This window comes from Pseudorca crassidens, chromosome 9 (assembly GCF_039906515.1).
Source record: "Pseudorca crassidens isolate mPseCra1 chromosome 9, mPseCra1.hap1, whole genome shotgun sequence".
NCBI classification, from domain to species: Eukaryota; Metazoa; Chordata; class Mammalia; order Artiodactyla; family Delphinidae; genus Pseudorca; species Pseudorca crassidens.
In genome coordinates, this window is record NC_090304.1 from 6,202,302 (window position 1) to 6,225,869 (window position 23,568).

The window sequence follows — 23,568 nt, forward strand, 5'->3', positions numbered from 1 at the left end:
GAAGCCCCTTTGAAAGCAGACATTTAATTAAAAAGCTATAGTTTCATCCCTAAAACTGCTGATACCACCAGATGCCTTTAACACTGTGGCAAAATGAGTTAATCATAGAAAAGTTACCATGACAAGGTAGGCAGAAGGCCAATTAAGTGATTTTCTTTTTTAAGACACATGGAAACAGACTGTAGTTCTGCACAAGCTGTTTCCTAAAAGGAGCTCTGGAGAAAGCTTTCAAGGATCTGAGAAAGAAGAGGGGGAAAATAAAATAAAATACTACATATATCTATATCCATGTATCTATACCTACCTACCCTTACAGTGCATCTTCTTCAAAGGCTCGTCCTAAACTCTCAGATGTATAAGGAAATTTTAAAAGATAACTACTATGTTTACTAATGCAGTGATGGATTTCTGTTTAATCCAGTACTGAGTACCACTACCTGAGATGCTGCAGGCCTTCAGAGTCAAGCTAAACAGAGGTGTACAAACTATCACAGTATTATAATAATGATAGTAACCCTGGTTTCTGAGGAAGTATGTTTAATAGGATTCAGAATGTGGTACCAGATTTTATGTCATCCTAGGAAAGACTGAACATGGTGCTCCCTCTAGCAGACCAACCTTAAAAAAAAAAAGAAAAACTGCCAAAGATAGCAGATCTTACATCTTAAGAGGGTCTTTAGACTTGGAAGGGCCTTTGATAGCACCTAGTCTAACAATCTCATGTTAAATATATGAAAAGGAAGGATCAGATGATTTATGCAACTTGCTTTCCAAAAAATCATTAAGGAATTTGGTAGCAGTACTAAAATTAAACCCAGGTCTCTTGATTGTACCCTGAAGTCCTTTCCACCATACTAAGCTGCTTCTGAGTCTTTGTCCATGCCAGCACAGGTAGGATAATAGCCCTAGGCATTCTCACCTTTGACCTCCTTGCTGGAAGCCTCATTAGTTGAGTCTCTTCTATGTTCCCATTCCAGGGCCTTAATGAATGGAACAGTGGGGCACCAGAGAACACCAGCTCCTCAAATAAAAGAGTTACAAGCCAGAGCCCTGGAAAGCAGTGCTTCTCTCCTAAAGAATATATACATGATGGAAAAAGGTAGGAGAGGCATGCAAGGCTGGCAGTAGAAAAGAATCCCACAGGTTCAACAAATAGTTGGCAGCAATGTGAGAGGTCTTCTGATCTGGTGTTGTAAGCTGTCTCATTTCTCTTATGACTCAATGGAAGCAGGGCCACACCAAATAGCACTGGAATGCCTAGAGAGTAAAGTCCCAAGAAAAAACAGTCGCCCACAAAGAAAGAATAACCCAGAAACATATCAGGAACACCAAAAGGAAGGCTTATGAACATTTCCCCAGACATTTATAAGCTCCACTTCTTGCTTCTTCCTTCAAAGTTTAGGAGGGCACTGAGAAACACTTAAATTTATGTCTCAGGCTTTATTGGATTAAAATGCATAAGCCGGGCTTCCCTGGTGGCGCAGTGGTTGAGAGTCCACCTGCCGATGCAGGGGACACAGGTTTGTGCCCCGGTCCAGGAAAATCCCACATGCCACGGAGTGGCTGGGCCCGTGAGCCATGACCGCTGGGCCTGCGCGTCTGGAGCCTGTGCTCCGCAATGGGAGAGGCCACAACAGTGAGAGGCCCGCGTACCGGAAAAAAAAAAAAAAAAAAATGCATAAGCCAACTCTCATACTCAGTGGTTTTCAAACTTTACTATGTTTAGGAATCACCTGAGAATCTTGTTTAAAATGCATATTCTTGAGCCATACCAGATTTTTACATTAGCAAAACAATGAGTTAATCCTTGCCCAGGAAGCTGCACATTTTCAAATACTCCAGGTGATTCTGATGCGTGTGTTTCACAGACCACAGAACAGTGAAATCACTGCTTTACCACTAACAGAGAGAACCTTCTGATAACAGGTTATCACCTATCTGCTAGATAAAGGCCAAAGGCATTTGTATGCCTGAACAAGGACAATTTCTCCCTTTCCAGAGGTTGATGTGGCAATCACACAAAGCCATTCATACCAATGTACTCCCACAGCACCTCTGTTCAATCTGAGATGTTGCATTAAGGCCAAGTAAAACTGATAACTTTCTTGATTCCACTTGGAAAAGCAGTAGGGTGGTGAACAGTTCTCAAGCCTGAAAAGCTTTAAAAACATACTGATACCTGAGGCCCACCTCAATCCAAGGAAATCCAAATCTCTGGGGGGTGAGGTTTGGGCATTTTTTAGAAGCTCCCCAGGTAATACATTGTGCAGCTGAGGTTGAGAACTACCCATCTAAGGTAATATACTCTGGAGGAACCAACAGGAAGTGTCTGCTGATTTCTGGTCAACCAAATCTGGGAATGTCATCATCTAAGTGATGCTTCAAGATATAGATCTTTCGCATAGAGCATATAATTTTTTTAACTTATTTAAGCAAGGTTTTTCATTGAAATGAGTTATTTTACAGAAACACATCTATTCAGATTTATGCATCATGTAAAGTCTCCTTTCTTTATTCTCTTAACATTTAAGCACACCCAAGCTGGCAGCCCCACTCTCCTATACCTACCCCAGAGTTCCATTTTCTGGACTGGAAATCCGCTGTGGAAGTCCACAAAGAGAAAAAGCAGCAGAGTTTGTCCCTGGGGGTCCATATTCTGAGTCTGATCCCCCTCACTGGATTCCACCTGATAACTCACATCTGGAAGCACCAAATCTAGAGGACAAGATATTACAGAGTATCCTAAGTAAAGCCCTCAAAATGCTAAGTGAATGAAGAACCTATACCTCAAACAAAGAGGGATCTGAGATAAATCTAAATTTGAACACTCCCTTCTCCTGCTGAATCTGTTTCTCTACCCACATGATAAAAGTAAATAATAGTGACTCACAGGAAGAACATCAAAATAACAACTGGGTGTATAAAATGCAAACCAAACAGCATTCCTTAGAATTTACTGGGAAGTATTATACAGTAAATTCATTCACTCCTCATGTAACTTTCTAAGGTAGGTATCACTAATAAGAGGCTAGTAAAAAGTAGGTATAGCTAGTAAGAGTAATGATAACAGCTAACTTGTATTGAATGCTTACCACGTGCCACGTACCACATTAAATTCTTGGCATGTATTATCTCAACATTCAGACTTCACCGCACTATGGTATGGGACATATTCTTATGCTCTTTTACAGGCAAGAAAAGAGGCACAGGTAGGTTAAATACATTGCCCAACATGAGACATGAAGTGGTGGAACTGTTTTAGACTAACTCCAAAATCTGTGCTCTTAACCACAGTGCTATATAATATTTGTATTCCCAAGTAATCTGATCCCTATGGTCTTTTTCTAGAATATAATCACTATAGTCCTAAATTTCATCCAGATCCATATAGAGAAGTACCTCCATGTGGATCCTGGTTCTGTAATGAGGGAAGGTGACATGTGCGGACATTTTCTATGCTATTCATTTCCAAAATTAACTGAGCAAGTTTAGGCATCACAAATTGGCAAAAAATGAAGGAAATCAACAAAGCATGAAAATAAAAATGAAAGAGAAAAGGAGATATGGAGAGCCCTCGAGATTTAAAAAATCCTGATAGCATGACATCCCATCTGTTAAGACCAAAAATTAATATTTTTTTTTTCAGTGACATCAATGGTTTAATGGATAGGGGGATCTTACATGTCTGAAGCAAGGTCCTGGAGTGATACCCCACTGTGTGTGGCAGACAGCAGGCAGGACATGGTTATCAAAATCTGGAGAAACTATTCTAGATAGACATTCCCAAAACATAATTATTCCTATAGAGTTTACCTAAAGGCTCTTATCTTATTTACATTTACTTAAAATTTCATCATAGCAAGATATTTTCCTTGCTGACAAATTTGCAACAGACATAATATGGTCTTATTTGATCTCAAAATAAGCCTAGGTATAAGTATTATACTTAACACTGATGACTCTAAAGACATGTCTATATTAATCAAACCAACAAGTTTAAGCTAGCTTCAATACCAGATATCCATTCAGTACTGAATATTTCCCATATCACGTGAAACTGAAATTCATTCTGGAGTTTCTTTTATATTTCTGAGAGTTTATATGAGTGCTTAATTTCTCTTAAGCCAATTAAACAGAGCTCATCCACAAACCAATCTTGGCAGTGCCATTTGGAGGCAGAAACACCTTATATTTATAAGGTACACATAGACACACATTTATTTATGTGGACACAGAGATCTCACTGTTTTCTTGCTAGAGTTTAAAAAGGTCTTTTTTTTTTTTTTTCTTCACTCTCAAGGATCACAGGTAATTAAAGTTCCTGAGAGCCCAGGTAGATTATTAACATCTCAAAGACACAGGAAGAGAAATACCAATTCCTTCTAGAAAGCTAACTTCCTCTAAGGCCTATGCAAAAACCAGTTTTTAGAACGTCAGAAGAGTCCCATCTTGGATGTTTTCAGGGATTTTTTTCAGTTTCTAAATAGCCAATTCAGTTTAAACAAATAACAGTAATAGACAATAATACATATCATTCACTCACATTCGCTTGCCTCACTTTCAGAGGAACATGAATCACCATTCAAGTTACTAAGACCCCCCTAGCGAGGGTTAAAACCAGGAAGAGAGAACAGGATTTGGACTCAGGTACCCAGACACTCACACACACACCCCCAAGATAAAAGCCAAACCAATTCCAAAAGGCTCTCTTTGGTACAATAGCAGAGCCATTAGGGGACACTGTTCTCTTAATACATCTTCCACAGTTTGCCAGGGGAGAGGAGTAGTAGGTATTCCCCCTCATTGGGCCAGGTGGTACGGTAAGCAGCCATTACCCAAGGGAGCAAGGAAAGCACTTCACCCTCATTGCTGGCCCCATATAAGTGCTAAGGGGCAGCCCACAGCTGTGACCACAGCCTTATTAAGACCAAACATTCTTTCCTCACAAAACCACTTACCTCCAGAAGCCCAAGGACACCCTCCTTTCATTCCGCCCTCTGGAATAACTACCTACTCAAGAAAAAGTGTCTTACCACGAGGCCTACTTCCAAGATGAAGATTCTATCTTTCCCCCGGAAATACTTCCCTATACTGGCAGGCTTCAATCTTCTCATACCAGTCACAACTCTAGAATACCTCCTCGCTACTGGTGAACTTCCTCAGGATCCAGTTGAACAGACTGCCTTCTAAATTTCAAAGGATTCTAGCTAACAACAGTCAAACTCAAGACTATAAAGCTCCTAGACATCAGCTCATGGTTGCATATTCCTATTTCTCAGTTTTATTTGTTGGTCTAATTATTAAGCATCCAATTTCAGTATGATTCACCCAAAGCCAATGTGATCAGGCTCTATATGAATAGTACAGTCAGCTTCCTAGGTTTATCACTATATGGTTTATACTCCTGCCTTGCTTTTACGTAGTATTACAATTTTTCTAAGTAATTTTATATGGATTTTTTCATTTCATTGGGAAATATTTCTCTTCCACGATAGTTCAAAGATGTCCTTGCAACTTTACTAACCTTTCTAAAACCCCAGAGTTGATGGATTAAGGTACAATAGAAACCCTCTGAACAAGTCCCTGGAAGGTGAAGGCCCACTGACTACATCAAGAGGGCCAGGAATAGAGAAGGCAGTAGAAATGAGGAGAACCAGCATCAACACGTAATGCCAGAACGGTTAGGCTCTGATGGGGCTTTGCCTGTTGACACCTGTTTGACTCACTTCATGTGGAATCTCAAACTTAGCCAGACTCCCACCTGTAACCCCCAACCTAAGCCATCAGATCACTAGGTCCTATTCTTTTTTTTTTTTTTTTTTGTGGTACGCGGGCCTTTCACTGTTGTGGCCTCTCCCGCTGCGGAGCACAGGCTCCAGACGCGCAGGCTCAGCAGCCATGGCTCACGGGCCCAGCTCCGCGGCATGTGAGATCTTCCCAGACCGGGGCACGAACCCGTGTCCCTTGCATCGGCAGGCGGACTCTCAACCACTACGCCACCAGGGAAGCCCGGTCCTATTCTTATATACACTTGCTATTTATATTTCCTTGCATTTCTCTAATATTCTCCAGAGTTCTTTATTCCTATGCAAACAAAGAGAGGGAGATTTACCTCTATCTAAATTGAAATCCAAATTGGGCACCATACACAAGTGGTGTTTCTTCCAGTTAATGAAATAAGAGGTATCTTTGAAGATAGTAGAAGTTGGCTGCTCCGGATTTAGCAATATCAGAGGCAGACCTGAAGGTCCATATAGAAATATGTATAGTTGCTAAAGAAAATTGCAAATTTTTAGTTTTTTATAACTGTATTTATATGCATAAAACAAACACAACACTGACCTGGTTCACACCTCAGAAATAAACTAGTGTGCTAAGCGATTACATATTAAGCCTTTTCCACATTAAGGATAGGTGTGAGGCGCCACAGATAGATCCACTAGAATCCCCAGGAATTATTTTGGGTTTAATGAGTGTGAGCTACAAATATAGTTTTGGGACAATTCGTTTATTTACTCTCCTACTCATTAAATCATAGGTTTGAATGGTACCACAGGCTAAACACTACACTGTACTAAGTACTGGGGATATAAAGATGAATATACAGATTTAATACTTACCTTCAAGTTATATTTATAGTATGGGAGATACCCGTAAAAACCAGTAAACTGTAATATGATATGATACATGCTAGAATGAAAGTATATACAAAGGAATATTTCCCAGCAAGTATTTAAGTATATTCAGATTAAGAGGGAAACACTTCACCTTCTCCAACCTACTCTCTAACCAAGACTAAGGAAGGTAGGCCCTTAAATGGTTTCTTTCTCTTGACTTCTCATTCCTACCCTCACCCTCCCTGTAACCCAGTGTTTCTCAACCTTGGCACGTTGACGCTTTGGGCCAGATGATTCTTTATTGTGGGGCTGTCCTGTGCATTGTAGGATGTTTAGCAGCATCCCCGGCCTCTACCCGCTAGATGCCAATATCCCCTCTCCCTCCAGTCATAAGGATCAAAATGTCTCCAGACATTGCCTAATGTCCTCTGAGGGCAAAATCACCCAGTTAAGAACCACTGCCTAAACTTTGTTGTCCCCTGAACCAAGGCTAATAAGACCAGAATATATATTGTCCTGTATCTTTCTGTTTTCATCCTCTTTTTCATAGGGTAAACATGAGGCATTAAGTGTGAAGATTAAAATCCTTACCCAGTAGGGACTGGGGCATTACTGAAAGTCACAACAGAGCAAAGGGAGGCAGTGCCTATGAATGAAGTCTCCATCACAAATCCAAGAAGGCATTAACACTTGAGCTAAGGCCAACACATTCACTATTTAGAGCCAGGGGAGATTTTAGGTGCTGCAAACTCAGAATAAGAGTGAAATATCCGAAGAGTCAAAATGTGTGAATGTCTTTTAATTGGGTTGTTTAAACTATTTACATTTAATATGAATACTGTTATGGCTGAGTTTAAATCTAGCATCCTGTTACCTGTTTTCTATTTGTTCCTTGTATTTTATTTCCTTTTTCTTCTTTTCTATTTTTGGATTGGGTATTTTTTATAACTCCATTTTATCCCTTTTTCTGACTTATTAGTTATAACTCTTTGTGGTATTAACTTAGGGATTGCTTTAGGCTTTACAGTACACAACTCTAACTTATCACAGTCTGCCTTCAAGTGATACTGTAACAGTTCACACATGTATAGTATGAGAATCCTTCAACAATGTACTTCCATTTCTCCCCTCTTGGCCTTAGTGCTGTTGTCACACATCTTACTTCTACACATGTTGTAAGTCTTATACACTATTGATATTTTTGAACAGTCAATTATCTTTTGAAGAGGTTTTTTAAATAGGGCAAAAATCTTTTATATCTACCCAAATAGTTATGATTTCCAGTGCTCGTCTTTATTTGAGTAGATCCAGAATTCCATCTGGTACCATTTTCCTTCTGCCTAAAGCATTTCCTTTAACGTTTCTTATAAAACAGGTCTCCTGGTGATGAAGACTTTGGTACATCTGAAATATTCTTTATTTTGCCTTCATTTTTTTTTTGAATTTTATTTTATTTATTTTTTATACAGCAGGTTCTTATTAGTTATCTAATTTATGCCTTCATTTTTGAAAAGTATTTCCTCTTGGTATAGAATCCCACATTAACAGTTTTCTTTTCTTTTATTAAAGATGTTGCTCCATTTTCTTCTAGCTTATACTGTTTCCAGTGAGAAATCTGTGGTATTTCTTATCTTTGTTCCTCAATATGTAATGTGTCTTTTTATCTCTAGCTGTTTTTAAGATTTTTTTCTTTACTACTGGCTTTAAGCAATTTGATTATGGTGGCTTGGTATAATTTTCTTCATGTTTCTTACGTTTAGGGTTCATTGATCTTCTTGGATCTGCAGGTTTATAGTTTTCATCAAATTTGGAAATTTGGGGAACATTATTTCCTCAAATATTTTATCTGCCTTGCCTCCCTGCAGGACTCCAGTTACACATCCCTGAATTAGGCCACTTGAAGTTGTCCCACAGTTCACTGATGCTTTGTTTATTTTTTTAGAGTCTTTTTTTATTTCACTTTAGTTTCTAGTTTTGTGTCTTCAAGTTCACTAATCTTTCCTTCTGCAATGTGTAAATCTGCCATCAATTTCATTCAGTATTATTTTCATCCTGAAAATTATATTTTTTTCCTCTAGAAGTTCAGTTTGGGTCTTTAAAAAATCTCTTTCACCTCTTTATTTAGTATGTTCAATCTTTACTCTCACTTTTTGAACATGGAATACAGTTATAACTGTTTTAATGTCCTTGTTTACTAATTCTATCACCTGTGTCATTTCTGGGTAGGCTTCCATTGATTGAAATTTTTCTTTCATTATGGGCCCTATTTCCCTGCTTGTTTGCATGCCAAGTAATTTCTTATTGGATGCCCAGCATTGTGAAGATTACCTTTTTGGGTGCAGAATATTTTTGTATTCCTATAAATATTCTTGAACTTTTTTTCTGGGACACTGTAAAGTTATTTGGAAACAGTTTCAGTCTTATTGGTCTTACATTTAAGTTTTGATACGTGGGACTAGAGAATCCTGTAGGCTATGGCTAACTTTTCCCCACTACTCAGGCAAAGCCTTCTTAAGACTCTACCTCATGCCTTAAGAAGTATGAGGCTTTCCACCCTGCCTGATAGGAACAGGAACTATTCCCAGCTCTGTGTGCATTCCAGGGATTCTCTTCTGTCTGGAGCTCTATTTCTATGTATTTATTTCCTCTTCAGTACTCTTTTCTATAAATCCTAGCTGTCTAGGCCTCCCTGAACTTTGAACTTTGTCTCCTCAACTCAGAGAGATCCACCAGACTCCAGTTGGGTATCCCCTCCTGGTGTTGTAGCCTGGAAATTCTCTCTAGACAGTACAGTGGGGCAAACACAGGGTTCACTTGTTTGTTTCTCCTCCTTCTAGAACCACTGTCTTGCATTATCTGTTGTGTAATACCTGAAAACTGTTGTTTAATATAATTTGTCCATTTTTTCTAGCTGTTCAGGGTAGGAAAATAAATCCAGTCCCTGTTATTTGATCATAGCTGGAAGTGGAAGTTCCTAAATCCTTTGACACAATCTCATTGGCCTTTGATAACTTCCTTGCTTTCTGGCCCAACAAGATACCCAGCTCATCTTGTACATTTCTACTTTAGGCCCAGAATCAGCCACTTCTCCTTTTTAGTGAGCAGTGGTATTTAGAGGACACATTCTGAGTACCACGAGTGTTCATTGCTTCTAAGGTTTTTTTAGTGGACAGAGCTAAGAAATATATAATTTTTAAAGTCAGAAAAATTGGGGATTCACATTGGTATTTTCAATTCTGTCTCAAAGTTACTTTTAAAGATTCTTATTTCTTTGAATTTACACTCATATATCTTCTATCTTATGCTAAAAAATTTGGTTCCTAACAATGTTAACATAATTACTTATTTGTTTTTACATAAGTATGCACACAATTTCAATATAATAATACCAATATTATTCCTAAGAATCAAGACCACTTAATGAATTTTAAGAGTTCTTTGCAGTTCATTTCATCCTTAGAATATCCCACCAAGAATGTACAGTCAAAACACTATGCTCTAGTCAGTTGAATTAATTCTTCCTCTTGTATGGATTATAACAGTAATATAATATATAGGTAGGTTCATTACCTTTTATCTTGAAGAATATTTTTACTGGGTATGGAATTCTAGGTTGATGATTATTTTATGTCAGGACCTTAACACTATTATTCTACTACTTTCTGTTGGTATGAGGAAGTCAGCTGTCAGTTTCTCTTTTGAAGAAAATCTGTCTGTCTTCCCTGGGTGATTTTAAGGTTTTCTTTTTGTCTTTGATCTTCTAGAAGGTGTGGATATATAGACAGATATATATTTTTATAAATTTATTTATTTATTTATTTATTTTTGGCTGCGTTGGGTCTTCGTTGCTGCACACGGGCTTTCTTTAATTGCAGCGAGCGGGAGCTACTCTTCGCTGCAGTGCGTGGGCTTCTCGTTGTGGTGGCTTTTCTTGTTGCAGAGCACAGGCTCTAGGCACATGGGCTTCAGTAGTTGTGGCATGCGGGGTCAGTAGTTGGGGCACACGGGCTTAGTTGCTCGGCGGCATGTGGGATCTTCCCGAACCAGGGCTCGAACCCATATCCCCTGTATTGGCAGGCGGATTCTTAACCACTGTGTCACCAGGGAAGTCCCAAGGAGTGGATATCTTTTTATTTAACCTGCTTGATTGTTCAGCTTGAAATCTGTTTTAGTTGCTTCAGCCATTAACTCTTCAAATATAGTTTCTGCCCCATTTTTCTCTCTCTTCTCCTCTGGAACATGAATTAAATGTACATTAGAATGTCTCACTGTTTCCTCTCACTGTTTACCTCTTCTGTATTCTCCATCCTTTGTCTCACTTTGCTTTGTTTTGCTCAGTTTTTGCTATCCTTATATTTTAGTTCGTAAATTCAGTTATGCTGTGTCTAATTTGCTGTTAAACCTGCCTACTGAATTTCAATATTGGTTATTGTATATTTTGGTTCTACAATTTGTTTGGTTCTTTTTAAAATTATGTCACATTCAATAGTTTCAATTCCCTGGCAAAATTTTTAAGCTTGCCTTCATTTTCATAAACATAGTAAGCATATTTTTTTTATTTTTAAAATCAGTATCTGATATTAGCAATTATCTGGAGTTCCAGTGCATGTTGCTGTTGCTTTTGTTTTTGTTAGCTCTTGTTCACGCCTCCTTGTCTTCTCTTGTACCTGATTGTGTGTGTGTGTATATGTTAATGTGTGCATGCACATGGGAGCTGGATGTTATATTTAAGTATCTGTTAAATAATTTGAAGCATAGATGCAGTTATCTTCCTCTAGCAAGAATTTCTGTTTGCTTCTACAAGGCATCTGGGAGAATTAGAAATTTAGAATCACCTTAAACCAATTTCAAAGTTTAAGATTTTCTGGCCTGCCTAAACCACCCCCCAAAATAAATGCACATCACTGAAGGATGGTTTATTTCAGGTTCACCTTACTCCTTAAAGTATAGCCTTTTACTTATCCCTGTCCAAAACAAGAGGTGTCTTTAACAGCACTCCCAAGCTCAGCAGGCCCTGAACTCTTTGGCCTTCTTCTCCTGGTTGATTCAGAAGTTGTCTTAGTCTCTCAGCTACTTGCTCTAATTGGCAAATGACCCTAGGGCAAAAGAGCCCTCAGTGCTGGGCTCAGCTTTTTCTAATTCCTTTCTTTGCTAAATCACGGCCCAGAAATTCCTCCCTATTCACTAGCTGTTAGATACTTGTATGATGTCTTGGTATTTCATCCAGCCTTTGTCTTCATTAGGAGGGTTGGTCTAAATTACCTAGTTTGCCATTTTCAGAAACTGAAATCCCACCAGTTTTCATAGTTAGCTCTCTCTCTTTACTAAAACATCACCTCCCTGGAGTCTTCACTGACCATAATATTTAAAATGACATTCCCATCATTATCTCTTTACCCACGTTATTTTATCTTCACTGCACGTATCACTACCTAACATCCATTTATTTATTAAATTTTCCCATGAAAATGTAAACTCCAAGAGGATAGAAAATTTGTCTTATTCCCTCTTGAGAATGGGATGAGGACGAAGAGAAACTTTCATATTTTATTTACACTCTTCTGTATGATCTAGATATTAAGAAAAAGCATGTTTTAAAATATGAAATGTCCACACACAGTGTTTATCACTATCCTGGCTCCTTCTTCCTCCTTAAAGACGTCCTCAGCTCACATTTAACATACCAGGACCTTGGCCCTCTTCTGTTCTTGTTCTTTATACTCTATTACAACTTCCTTTACTCCTACAGCTTCAATCATATAATCATAATAATACTGAACATTTATCAAACACTTATATTATGTGTCAGGCAATATGCTGGGAGCTTCACATGGATTATTATATAGTTAACCCTAAAACAAATCCCAAAAGAACAACAACAAGAGAAACCTTTGCAAGGGAAAATAAGTCTATGAGGTAGGTATTATTATCCCCATACTAAAGCTGAGGAAATAAAGGCTTAGGCTGGTTGAGTAAGTTGTGCAAAGTCACACAACTAATTAGTGGTGAATCTAGCATTTTTACTCCTGTGTCATGCTCTAGCCCTAGCACTATACTATACTATAGTTACCTATGGAGAAAACTCTGAGGCTGTAAAATCTATTTCTCTAAATCTGACCACTTCCAAATTCCAGACCAAAATTTCTACATGGCTGCTTGCCATTTTTAAAGGATGCCCTGCAGGCACCATAAATGCAACTTATGTAAAGCCAGACTAATCTTCTTCACTCCTCAGATCTTGTTGCCAGTATCATTATTCTGTTGGCCATCTATGGAAATCTTTTTTAACAGCTTTACTGAGATTTAATTTACATATCATACAAATCACCCATTTAAAGTGTACAATTAAATTGGTTTTAGTATATTCAAAAAGTTGTGCAACCATCACCACTATCAGTTTTAGGACATTTTTATCACTCCCAGGTGAATCATTCCCCATCTATTTTCTGTCTCTATAAATTTGCCTATTCTGGATATAGAGTTCTTGACATCAACTTTAGCCATTCTCTGCCCCTAATCTCTCCCTAGCCAAACAACGAACTGGTTACCTCATCATGTTGATTCCTTCCAGTGATAAGTCTCTCCTTTCCATGCTCATCACACTTTTAATTCATGCACTTAATAGCTCTTGCCCAGCTCACTCACTTATTTAATTAGTGATTACTGACGTCTCTCTCCCACCCATCCTGTACAAGGCTGCTAGAGATTCCTAAACCATTTAATGGTTTCCCATTATATAGAGAATAAAGTTCACACTCCTTAGTGTGGCACTCAAGATCCACCATATTCAACCCCAAACTACTTTTCCAGCCTCATCTCTCCCTCTTGCACCATTCATTCCATGCTTCAGTCATACTGGATTATATGAAAACAGTGTGGCACTTGTCATATTTTATAGTTTAAAGTTTCTTGGAAAAATTCTCAAGCTTAGCTTTCATATTGGATTTTTGTTTTTATACAAATTGTACCAGCTTCTAGATACAGAGTTTATATGCTAGAGGCTTTTCTAGAATTGAAATATAAAAATCCATTTTCAAAGACAATGAATTTGAACATTTTGGTGGACTCTGTCATTAAAAGGATATGGAAGCTGAAGAAATCCTGTTCAGCTGGTTGGAAAAGACCTTTGGGCAAGGACAGAGAGCAGCAGCTGGAGTCAGTATCAGCTCCCCCAACAAGCCCATTTTAGCCACATCATCAGGGATGAAGAGCATTACTGGATGTCCTAGCACGGGATGGATTCTGCTGCAGAGTAATTCAGTTGTACCAAATTTTGGTGTACTGTCAAAAAACAGGTAAGACAAATTTAGCTTTTTTCCCTCTTAAGAAGTTATTTTAAAGGGAATTCAAAATTCTTTTTATAACCTCTAGCATATGCATAACCATATCAACCACCACATAAATTTTGTTGGTATAAGTAACTTGTGTCCCACTCAGTGAATCACAGGGAATGGAAAAAGTAGACAAATTGGCATTTCAGGAATTATAGCATGGCTCCTGCTTTTGCTGCCACTAATGGCAGTTTTATATTTTCAAAAGTATATTCCCTCCACTAAAATTACTCTATGGTTCTGAGCAGAAGTTTCCAAGATCATTCAAAGATCAGCATGGTGGGGGTGGGGGTCAGGGGTCACTGAATCACAAATGGCCTAAAACTGGCCTCATGATACTTAGGTTTCTGCTTTTACACATGCTACACCTTCCCCTGAAGAAGTCTGAGGTTACTATTTGGTAGGAGTAATGAGAAAAAATTGGGACATCTTTCTCTTCTAGAAAGAATCTAGTGAAATTTGGTATTTGCTTACTTTCCAACAGCTCTTTTCTAAACAGAAAAGAAATGTTAATGAACCTTTCCCCCTTTCTCTAAACTAATCAGGTCACCCAGGGAAATATGTCCACAAACATTGGCTTAGAGGAACTCTCTCAGTCAATCTATGATAGCAAGGCCGTCTGCCTGTAGGGATTGTATGATGCTAGAAGATTACTAAATAAAGATGTGGGGTGGGGGTTTTGTGTCCTGCAGATATTAAAGAATAAAACATAGTCTAATCTGAGAGGTAATTTTGGTCAAAAGTAAGAAAACAGACTGAAAAACCATAGACAGTCTCTTCAAGCCTTAAGATCCTATGACTACCAGTGTTGATCCAGGGCATATAAGTGGAGGCAGAAACTATTGAATAAAGAATAGATTCGCTGGACTTAAACATAAGTTAGGCATTTTCTTGCTATAATTCATGTTCACTTTGGGTTCTGTGGTAACTGGATAGTACAGGAAGGCAAAGCACAGGGTTCTACTCCATTTATTTTCCACCTCCTCCATGGATTTTTTTGCAGTCTGAAAAAGGTAGAGGTGGGAAGAAAGATGATTTCTAAACCTATGCAAAATGCTAATACACAAGCAATAATATACAAAGAATTCCTTTGCAGTCATAGTATCTCTCTAGCCAAGAGTTTAAGTAATCTCTAAAGTCATTCCTCTCTTCTCATGTCTAAATGGGATTGGAGTTAGCAGGGTTTGTTTTGTTTCATTTACAGAAGAAATTAAGGCATGGAGAGGAGAAGGAACATGCATGTCCTCAGGTCAATTAGAATATATTCAAGGAGCCAGGAATAATCATCGTTTTCAATACAGATAGCTTAAAATTTTTACTTTCAATTTTCTTACAGAGAATCTGACACTTGGCACTAAGAATTGACAGCTGAGACCATTTTCAATTTCTGCCCACATTCATACTCATAGTAAGAGAGTAAAACATGGAGAGGGACAACAGTGCTTTCCCCTTCACCTCACATAATGCTGATGGTTTACGACAAGTGCAATTCCATTTGACAGGTTCAAAGTAGGTTCATTCTCTGCCCTGCAAAGCAAAGAAAAGATAAGCCATATCTCAAAGATTCTAAAACCAATCTCTGCCTCTTACAAATTTTGGCCCATGAGTACCAACCCCAGAAATTACTGAAATTTAGTAACCAATTCACCAAGGGGAAAATGTCTATTTTTAAGTTTTCTCATTCTAGTGAAAGGGAAAGTCATGAAAGGTTTAATCTACTTACTCATTAAAAACTAATCTAGAGGGCTTCCCTGGTGGCACAGTGGTTGGGAGTCCTCCTGCCAATGCAGGGGACACGGGTTCAAGCCCTGGTCCAGGAAAATCCCACATGCCACGGAGCAACTAGGCCTGTGCGCCACAACTACTGAGCCTGAGCTCCAGAGCCCGCGAGCCACAACTACTGAGCTCGTGTGCCACAACTACTGAAGCCCAGGCGCCTAGAGCCCGTGCTCCTCAACTAGAGAAGCCACCGCAATGAGAAGCCTGCACACCGCCACGAAGAGTAGCCCCCACTCGCCACAGCTAGAGAAAGCCTGCGCGCAGCAACAAAGACCCAACACAGCCAAAAGTAATATAAATAAATTTATTAAAAAAAGAACTAATCTACAATAAGAAAATGTGGGGGGCGGGGTCTCAGAAAATTAGTTTCAAAGTGACTTCGAGTCAAGAAATCAAACTGTGAACCCACTGGAAATAATAGGACAATAATGACTGAGAAAAATTGTAGAGCCACTGCATAAACTTAAGCCATGGATTAAGGACTTACCCAAAGATCTCCATGGAGAGGATTCCATTCACCTTTACACTAAAATTAAATCTAATCTGCAAAATAAATGGGGTGTGATATTTAACATGAACCAGAATAGGGATTAAAATTTTCCATACTCAATTCCTAAAGGAGAAGATATTCTTTGTATCACTTTTTTTTTTCCATTGCACTTTCCCTAAACATACTTAACACTTGTCTGTGTTCAAATTCTGCATCTTAAATACATTGAGTTCTACATTACAATTCCAAGTAGTCACAAATTATGAGGAAATACTACCCTTTTGTCCTCTGCTGTTCTCCTAATGTATCTCTTCTCCCTGTCTTAAATGAATTATCAATTTTTCTCTCTATTGTTTCCATTGTTTTCATATATGGAATATTCCATGCTTTTTTCTTTGTTTTTTCTTCCCCTATCCCCACCTCTTATGTCCTCCTTCCAATTTACTTCACTGTTCTAATTATTTTATACCTTCAACCTCTATTTTTTTTCTATATAATATAATGGGTAACAAGGAACTCTAGAGCCAGACTGCCTCATTTCAAATCCTGGTCCTGCAAGTGATTTAACCTCTGTACCATATTTCCTTGGCTATAAAATGGGAATGATGATAAAACCTACTTCACAAGGGGTGTTGGCAGGGTTGAATGAGTGAGTACGTGGAGAGCACTTGGAAGAATGACTGGCAAACAATTAAGTACTGAATCCTGCTTAAGACAGAAAAAGTAGGAAACATGCCAGAAAAAAAGGGGAAGTTATATAGCATACTTGTGTGCAACTTTATGAACATATCAAACTACAGGTAATAATAAAAATTTTAGCTTTCCAGAGTTCAAAGTATTTTACCAAAATTTCCTTAGTTGCTCTTATAGTCACTTTAGAAAAAAAGGAGATAATCAGCAAAGTTTATCATCCAGGTTTAAAAGAAAAATGAAGTGCAGAAGAGGGAAACGAGGTATCCAAAGTGATACAATAAAACAGTAAGGCAGTGAAAATAAGAACCCAAAAGAAAGTTCTCTCTATATCCAAGGGCTCTCAACTATGTCACATGACCAACATCAAGCCTGCCTTAGGGATACAGGAACCAAATCAATTCAATATTAAAACTTTTAATCACTGTAATTAAAAGAAAAAGGACCAATCAGATCCTTCCATGCCCTACAGAGTAGAAGTCTTTTAAAAACATATGACTTAAACAAGAGAATCGTTATTGTGCAAAAGAACAGCTTACCTTGGGGAGCACAGTGATGACTTTGCGTAAAAAATTCTTTATAACCAGGCTATCTGTCATCAAAGTTCTGGGCTTTTCATGAACCTGTAACAACATAACAAAAACATCCACTGCACATACACAAACCCAAGAGCACAAGTGAATTAAATTATGGTATTTCTTCTTATAAAAGTAACTACACCTCAGAAAGCTTTTCAGACATCCAAGGGGAAACATCTTTGGGTCTGAAAACTGAACACCAAAGGTAATCTAATAGCCATCACTTCTTGGGCTAAGGTACCTAATTTCATGGAACTTCAGGAGACATGAACAAATACCAGAGTAAAACCCACAATCTCAAAACCACCTTTTGGAACAAATTTAAAAGTAATTTACATTGGAGCTGAGAAGAGTAACTCTATCTTTACTATTCTAATGTGGGTCAATCTGTATTAAGAATCTGAGTGGAGTCAAAGGAGCAGGCACTAAAAAGAACCTATTTTTAAACCTTAATCCATTCATCCAAACATTTGTATTTAAGGAAAAGCTGCAAAGCAGAAAGCTCAGAAGTCAGAAGACCTGTGTTCTAATACTGGCTCTATAAAAATTACTGCAGTAATCATGAAAAAAAAATCACTTAACTTCTCTGGACCTTATTTCCTCATCTGCAAAACAGGCATAAAACTTAGCCTTTCAACCTCACAAAACTGTTTTAAAGACCAAAGAATAATCTGAAAATATATGTTAGACATGGTAACAATAATAGATACCACTTGATGAATGCCTACTATGTGGCAAGCAATGTGCAGGTGCTATATCTACAACAATCCTCAAGTCAGGTATTACAATCCCCTCTTTATAGATTAAAAAAAATGAGGCTCAGAATTCCCTTGAGGTCCAGGGGTTAGGACTCCGAGGTTTCACTGCCAAGGGCGCATGTTCAATCCCTGGCCGGGGAAATAAGATCCCTTCAGGCCCTGCAAGCCCTGCAGTGCGGCAAAAAAAAAAAACAACCAAAAAATGAGGTTCAGAGAAGTTATGCAACTTGCCTAAGATATTCAGTAATAGAGCCAGAATTTGACCCTAAGTTTATCTAACAACAATTGTCCATGCTTTTTCCAATATACCCTGATACCTCCATACAAATATAATAAGATTTATCACTTAATGAGGGCTTTCTCTATTCCAGGAATGGTACTAAATATTTTACTTATATTACCTCATTTACCCCTCACAGAAACCATATTAGGTACATATAACCTACATTTTATGGATAAAAAAAAATGAATTTCAAAGAGGTTAAACAACTTTGCCAAGGTGTGCCTGATCTGGCTCCAAAGCTTTAGTATTAACCACTTTCCTATACTATATTTAATATAGTGTCCCTAAAACCGAAGTTAAAATGCGTCTCCGAAAAAATGGAGAAGTCAATGAAGAAGAAATAGAGTCAGAAATCAGTAAGTTCTTTTCTTTTTTTTTTTTATTTTTATTTTTTTTATTATTATTTTATTTATTGGTACGCGGGCCTCTCACTGTTGTGGCCTCTCCCGTTGTGGAGCACAGGCTCCGGACGCGCAGGCTCAGCGGCCATGGCTCACGGGCCCAGCTGCTCCGCGGCATGTGGGATCTTCCCGGACCGGGGCACGAACCCGTGTCCCCTGCATCGGCAGGCGGACTCTCAACCACTGCGCCACCAGGGAAGCCCCTCTTTTCTTTTTCTAATAAATTTATTTATTTATATATTTTTTTATTTTTGGCTGCGTTGGGTCTTCACTGCTGCGCGCGGGCTTTCTCTAGTTGCAGCGAGCGGGGTCTCCTCTTCATTGCGGTGCGCAGGCTTCTTATTGCGGTGGCTTCTCTTGTTGAGGAGCACGGGCTCTAGGAGTGCAGGCTCAGTAGTTGTGCCGCACGGGCTTAGTTGCTCTGCAGCATGTGGGATCTTCCCAGATGAGGGCTCAAACCTGTTTCCCCTGCACTGGCAGGCGGATTCTTAACCACTGCACCAGCAGGGAAGTCCAACCAGTAAGTTCTTATTAGTGGCTCAGAAAATACAGAGCCATGTACTAGGTGTATATTAAAAGAGAAAAAAGGTCCCAGACCCCAAAAATCTCATAACACAATAAAGAAGAAACATGTAAATATCTAATGAAGAATAAACTATTATAATACTCTTTATGGGCTTCCCTGGTGGCGCAGTGGTTGAGAGCCCGCCTGCCGATGCAGGGGACACGGGTTCGTGCCCCGGTCTGGGAGGATTCCACATGCCGCGGAGCAGCTGGGCCCGTGAGCCATGGCCGCTGAGCCTGCGCGTCCGGAGCCTGTGCTCCGCAACGGGAGAGGTCACAACAGTGAGAGGCCCACGTACCGCAATATAAATAAATAAAAATTTAAAAAATAAAAAGAAATATAATACTCTTTATAAGTACACTGAAAAAGAGATCGAGAACTGTGCAATGGCAGCCCCAGCTGACATCTGCCTGCAACTTTATGGGAGACCCTGAACCAAAATTTAGCACCCCAATTCCTGACCCACAGAAATTGTGAGACATAATAAATGATTATTGTCGTTTAAAAAAAAAAAAAAAGAACTGTGCAATGGGTGGGGATAATTAGAAAAACTATTATAAAAATATTTGAAAGTATTAGAAAAATGGATGGGGATTATTAAAAAATTCTGGAAACAAATCTAGGATTATTCACACATGTAAACAGCAGTAATTAAACAGTAATTGCAGCATACATACCATAGTCACAACCTTCTTTTAAAATTTTTTATTATAAAGTGTTCAAATAGTAGAAAAGCAATGGTCTCTTGAAAGCATTTCCTATACTTAACACTTCCAAAACAACTTCTTGGAACAGTTTCAAACTTTTGTAACTTAGTGATTATAGGGTATATCACAGAAAGGGCTTAATTATATCTAGCAGTAAGGCAACCAAGTAAGTGAAAGTTCCTTGAGCAGCTACCAGAGAGGGTCTACAATTAGTAAGGATGGGAACTACCATTTACTGAACACCTGCTACATGCCAAGCAGTTTATATACAAGTAGGAAATACCCCCACTTTATGGATGAGGATAATGACTAAATAAGCGAATTAATTTGTCCAAGGTCACACATAGCTAATTAAGTGGCAGAACTGGGATTCAAACCTAGATCTGACTCCAGAGCCCACATTTCACTATGAAACGCTGCCTCTCCAAGAACGTTCATTTTCTGTACACATAGCTATCTGAATCAGATACTACGTAATCTATCATTATTTTTTATGGAGCCTGATGGGCAATGCTTAAACATGACTACTGAACATGTATGTGTATTTATTCACTGATAAAACACTTAATGTAGCTTATCATGTACTTAGGCTTACAGAGATAAATAAAACAATCTCTGAATTTGAAGAATTTACACTTAAGTAGAAGAGAAAGACAAAATAAATAATTTGTATGACAATGTGAAGAAGCTTTATGATTTAAATATATAAGAGACGCTAAAGAAATACACAAGAACAATTGGCACCTAATCCAGACTGAGAAGATAAAGTGACATAACGTCAGGTCAGTGGAGGATACTTAACACAAAGCAAATAGCTCCTTTTAAGATCTACTCATAAATTATTGAGAGAGAGAGAGAGAGAGAGAGAGAGAGAAAGAAAGGAAGAAAGGAAGAAAAAGAAAGAAAGAAAGAAAGCGACACTACACAGTCTTTTACAGCCTTTTACAGTTGGGTGTTAGAAACCCAGTACTCCAGGCCTGACATACCTTCAGAAGCAGTGAATTTACTTACATGTTGTTAGGAAAAAACATATGCTGCCAGCCCTGGGCAGCGGAAACTACTATTGAAGCACATGTTTCAGCCTTTAAATACAAGTCTAATCATATGATACAATATGGGAGCTGTTTTATATTTTCAAACATGAACTTATGTGGTTATGGGTTCTATATGACTTTCTAAAAGAAAGTCAGTGTCTCTGTCTCTCTCTCTCTTTGCTTAAATAGGTAAGTAGATAGATGATAGATAATGGAGAAATAGAGAAATACAAAGATAGATAGATAGGTTTGTATGTATATATGTATATCTCTACCCATTTTATCATTTTGTATCATGGCAAAAATAAATACAAAAATGGATAAATTCATCAAGAAGATCTTGCAAAATCAAACTGTTTTTGGAAAGACATGTTATCTAGCCTAATGGACTCCAAGATGCAGGACTGACTGAGCATAAACACAAAACCAGCATCTCTCTTAAATGAAGTTTTCCTCAGTCTTCCCTGGAATGAGCTCTCCTCACATGCCCAAAGCAGTGGATCATTTATTACCGCTTTTTCATGGAGGTCTCCATTCACTAGCCTTTGCTATAAACCTTGCCACTTGACCCTTCTTCCCAGTTGAGATATACGTGTATGATGAAATCTTTCACAACCTCCCCTTTTTCTCTTCTCATTCTCTTCATTCAAAAATCTTTTAAATAGGGACTTCCCTGGTGGCACAGTGGTTAAGAATCCGCCTGCCAATGCAGGGGACACGGGTTGAGCCCTGGTCCAGGAAGATTCCACATGCCGCAGAGAAACTAAGCCCGTGCGCCACAACTACTGAGCCTGCGCTCTAGAGCCTGTGAGCCACAACTACTGAGCCCGAAAGCCACAACCACTTAAGCCCATGCGCCTAGAGCCCATGCTCTGCAACAAGAGAAGCCAATGCAATGAGAAGCCTGTGCACCGCAACAAAGAGTAGCCCCCGCTCCGGCAACTAGAGAAAGCCCACACGCAGTAACAAAGACCCAACACAGCCAAAAATAAAGAATAAATAAATAAATAAATTTATTTAAAAAATATTTTAAATAGCTGCACAGTATCAGAGACAATGAGATGTAATAGAGCAAATACTTTCAGGAAATCCTTGTTCCTCTTAGGTTATACTGCTCTTACCTCGCCCCACCTATCACCAACTGATTACTGGGCACTAAGCTCACAGTTCTCCTCTGTACTGCCATCATCCTCTGCCATCATCCTCTGTCCTGCCATCATCTTGGCTGACTTCCACATACAAACAGATGACCAGTCTAAGCAACAATTTGGTCTCATAATTCTCTGACCTCCTCAACTCCAACGACCTTGACCTCCACTCATTTCCAGCCACCTACTTCCACGGCCATAGATTGGAACTGTATTGTTCTGGAAGGCTTAAACTAAAATGTCCCACTCTTACGTGAAAAAACATGCGCCAAGATGTTAATAGTGGCTACCTTGATTAAGTCAATTATCTGTACTCTAAATGCACACTTTGATTTTCCTGAGGGAAACACTGCTCTTGCAATAAGGAAAAACAAAACAAAAAAAGAAAGAAACTTTATCACTCTGATGATAAATTTTTGTTCTTTCAAGTCTCTGAACTTCTTATACCCAGAAAATCTGTTTTTCAGTCTCATCAAAGACCTCTAGACCTTGACAACTTCCCATTGGGTTAGGTACCCTTCCTCTAAGCTACCTCAGCATCAGTGCATACCTGTATCATGATATATATTACACTGCATTGTAATTATTTGTTTACTTATCTATCTTTTCCTTTAGATTCCAAGTTCCTTGGGATCAAGTAACATGTCTTGGGACTCTGTCTAGCACAGTGAAGCTGTCGTGAACAAACACAGGTTTCTGAGTAAAGAAATGAATATTGAAACAGCACTGATCAATGTGAGTAAGACTTTGATTCAGATTCTATTTCTGTCCTTAACTTTGGTATGACCTTGGGAAAGTCAGTCAAATTCTCTGAATTTCAGTTTTCTTGTATCTGTAAAATGGGGTGATGATAATCCTTGTCCTATCCATTTCATAGAGTTGTCAGGAGGCTTAAATAATATATATGTTAGGTATAAGAATTACCATTGTTTGTTCAGACTGGCTAAAACACATGATTTCCTTTTCTAGAACTGCTTTCCTTGGCTCAGTGAAATCAGCTTTTTTATTGCTACTTGACATTAATAGTTTTAGAGCTGACTAACCATTAATTGCTCCAGACTGTTTACCCTTCGTTCCCCTAAACAAGATAAGGCACAGCCACGGATATCTTTTGTCCCGATACCATAGTCATTTCCTTTTAGAAGAAGGATATAATTGTTCCAACATGGAGAAAGGTCTCCCAAGTG

At 38.6% G+C, this 23,568-nt stretch overlaps 1 protein-coding gene across 27 annotated transcripts in view; it reads right to left on the reverse strand.

The window, feature by feature from the left end:
• Positions 1 to 23,568, reverse strand: part of TOP6BL (TOP6B like initiator of meiotic double strand breaks) — an 89,145-nt gene that overhangs the window by 25,159 nt on the left and 40,418 nt on the right. For 24 of the 27 annotated variants that reach the window (XR_010945910.1, XR_010945908.1, XR_010945909.1 and 21 more), the window contains 6 exons: positions 17,447 to 17,530; positions 16,215 to 16,270; positions 15,404 to 15,475; positions 13,708 to 13,898; positions 6,113 to 6,268; positions 2,569 to 2,715 (listed from right to left, as the gene is read on the reverse strand). Coding sequence is in view for 21 of the 27 variants with exons in the window: in XM_067748174.1 (XP_067604275.1) it covers positions 2,569 to 2,715; positions 6,113 to 6,268; positions 13,708 to 13,898; positions 15,404 to 15,475; positions 16,215 to 16,270; positions 17,447 to 17,530 (706 nt within the window). In the remaining 6 variants the exon portion in view is untranslated. Of the gene's footprint in view, positions 1 to 919; positions 1,258 to 2,568; positions 2,716 to 6,112; positions 6,269 to 13,707; positions 13,899 to 15,403; positions 15,476 to 16,214; positions 16,271 to 17,446; positions 17,531 to 23,568 lie in introns of all 27 variants that reach the window. The other 3 variants (XR_010945912.1, XR_010945913.1, XM_067748160.1) reach the window with 2 other exon arrangements.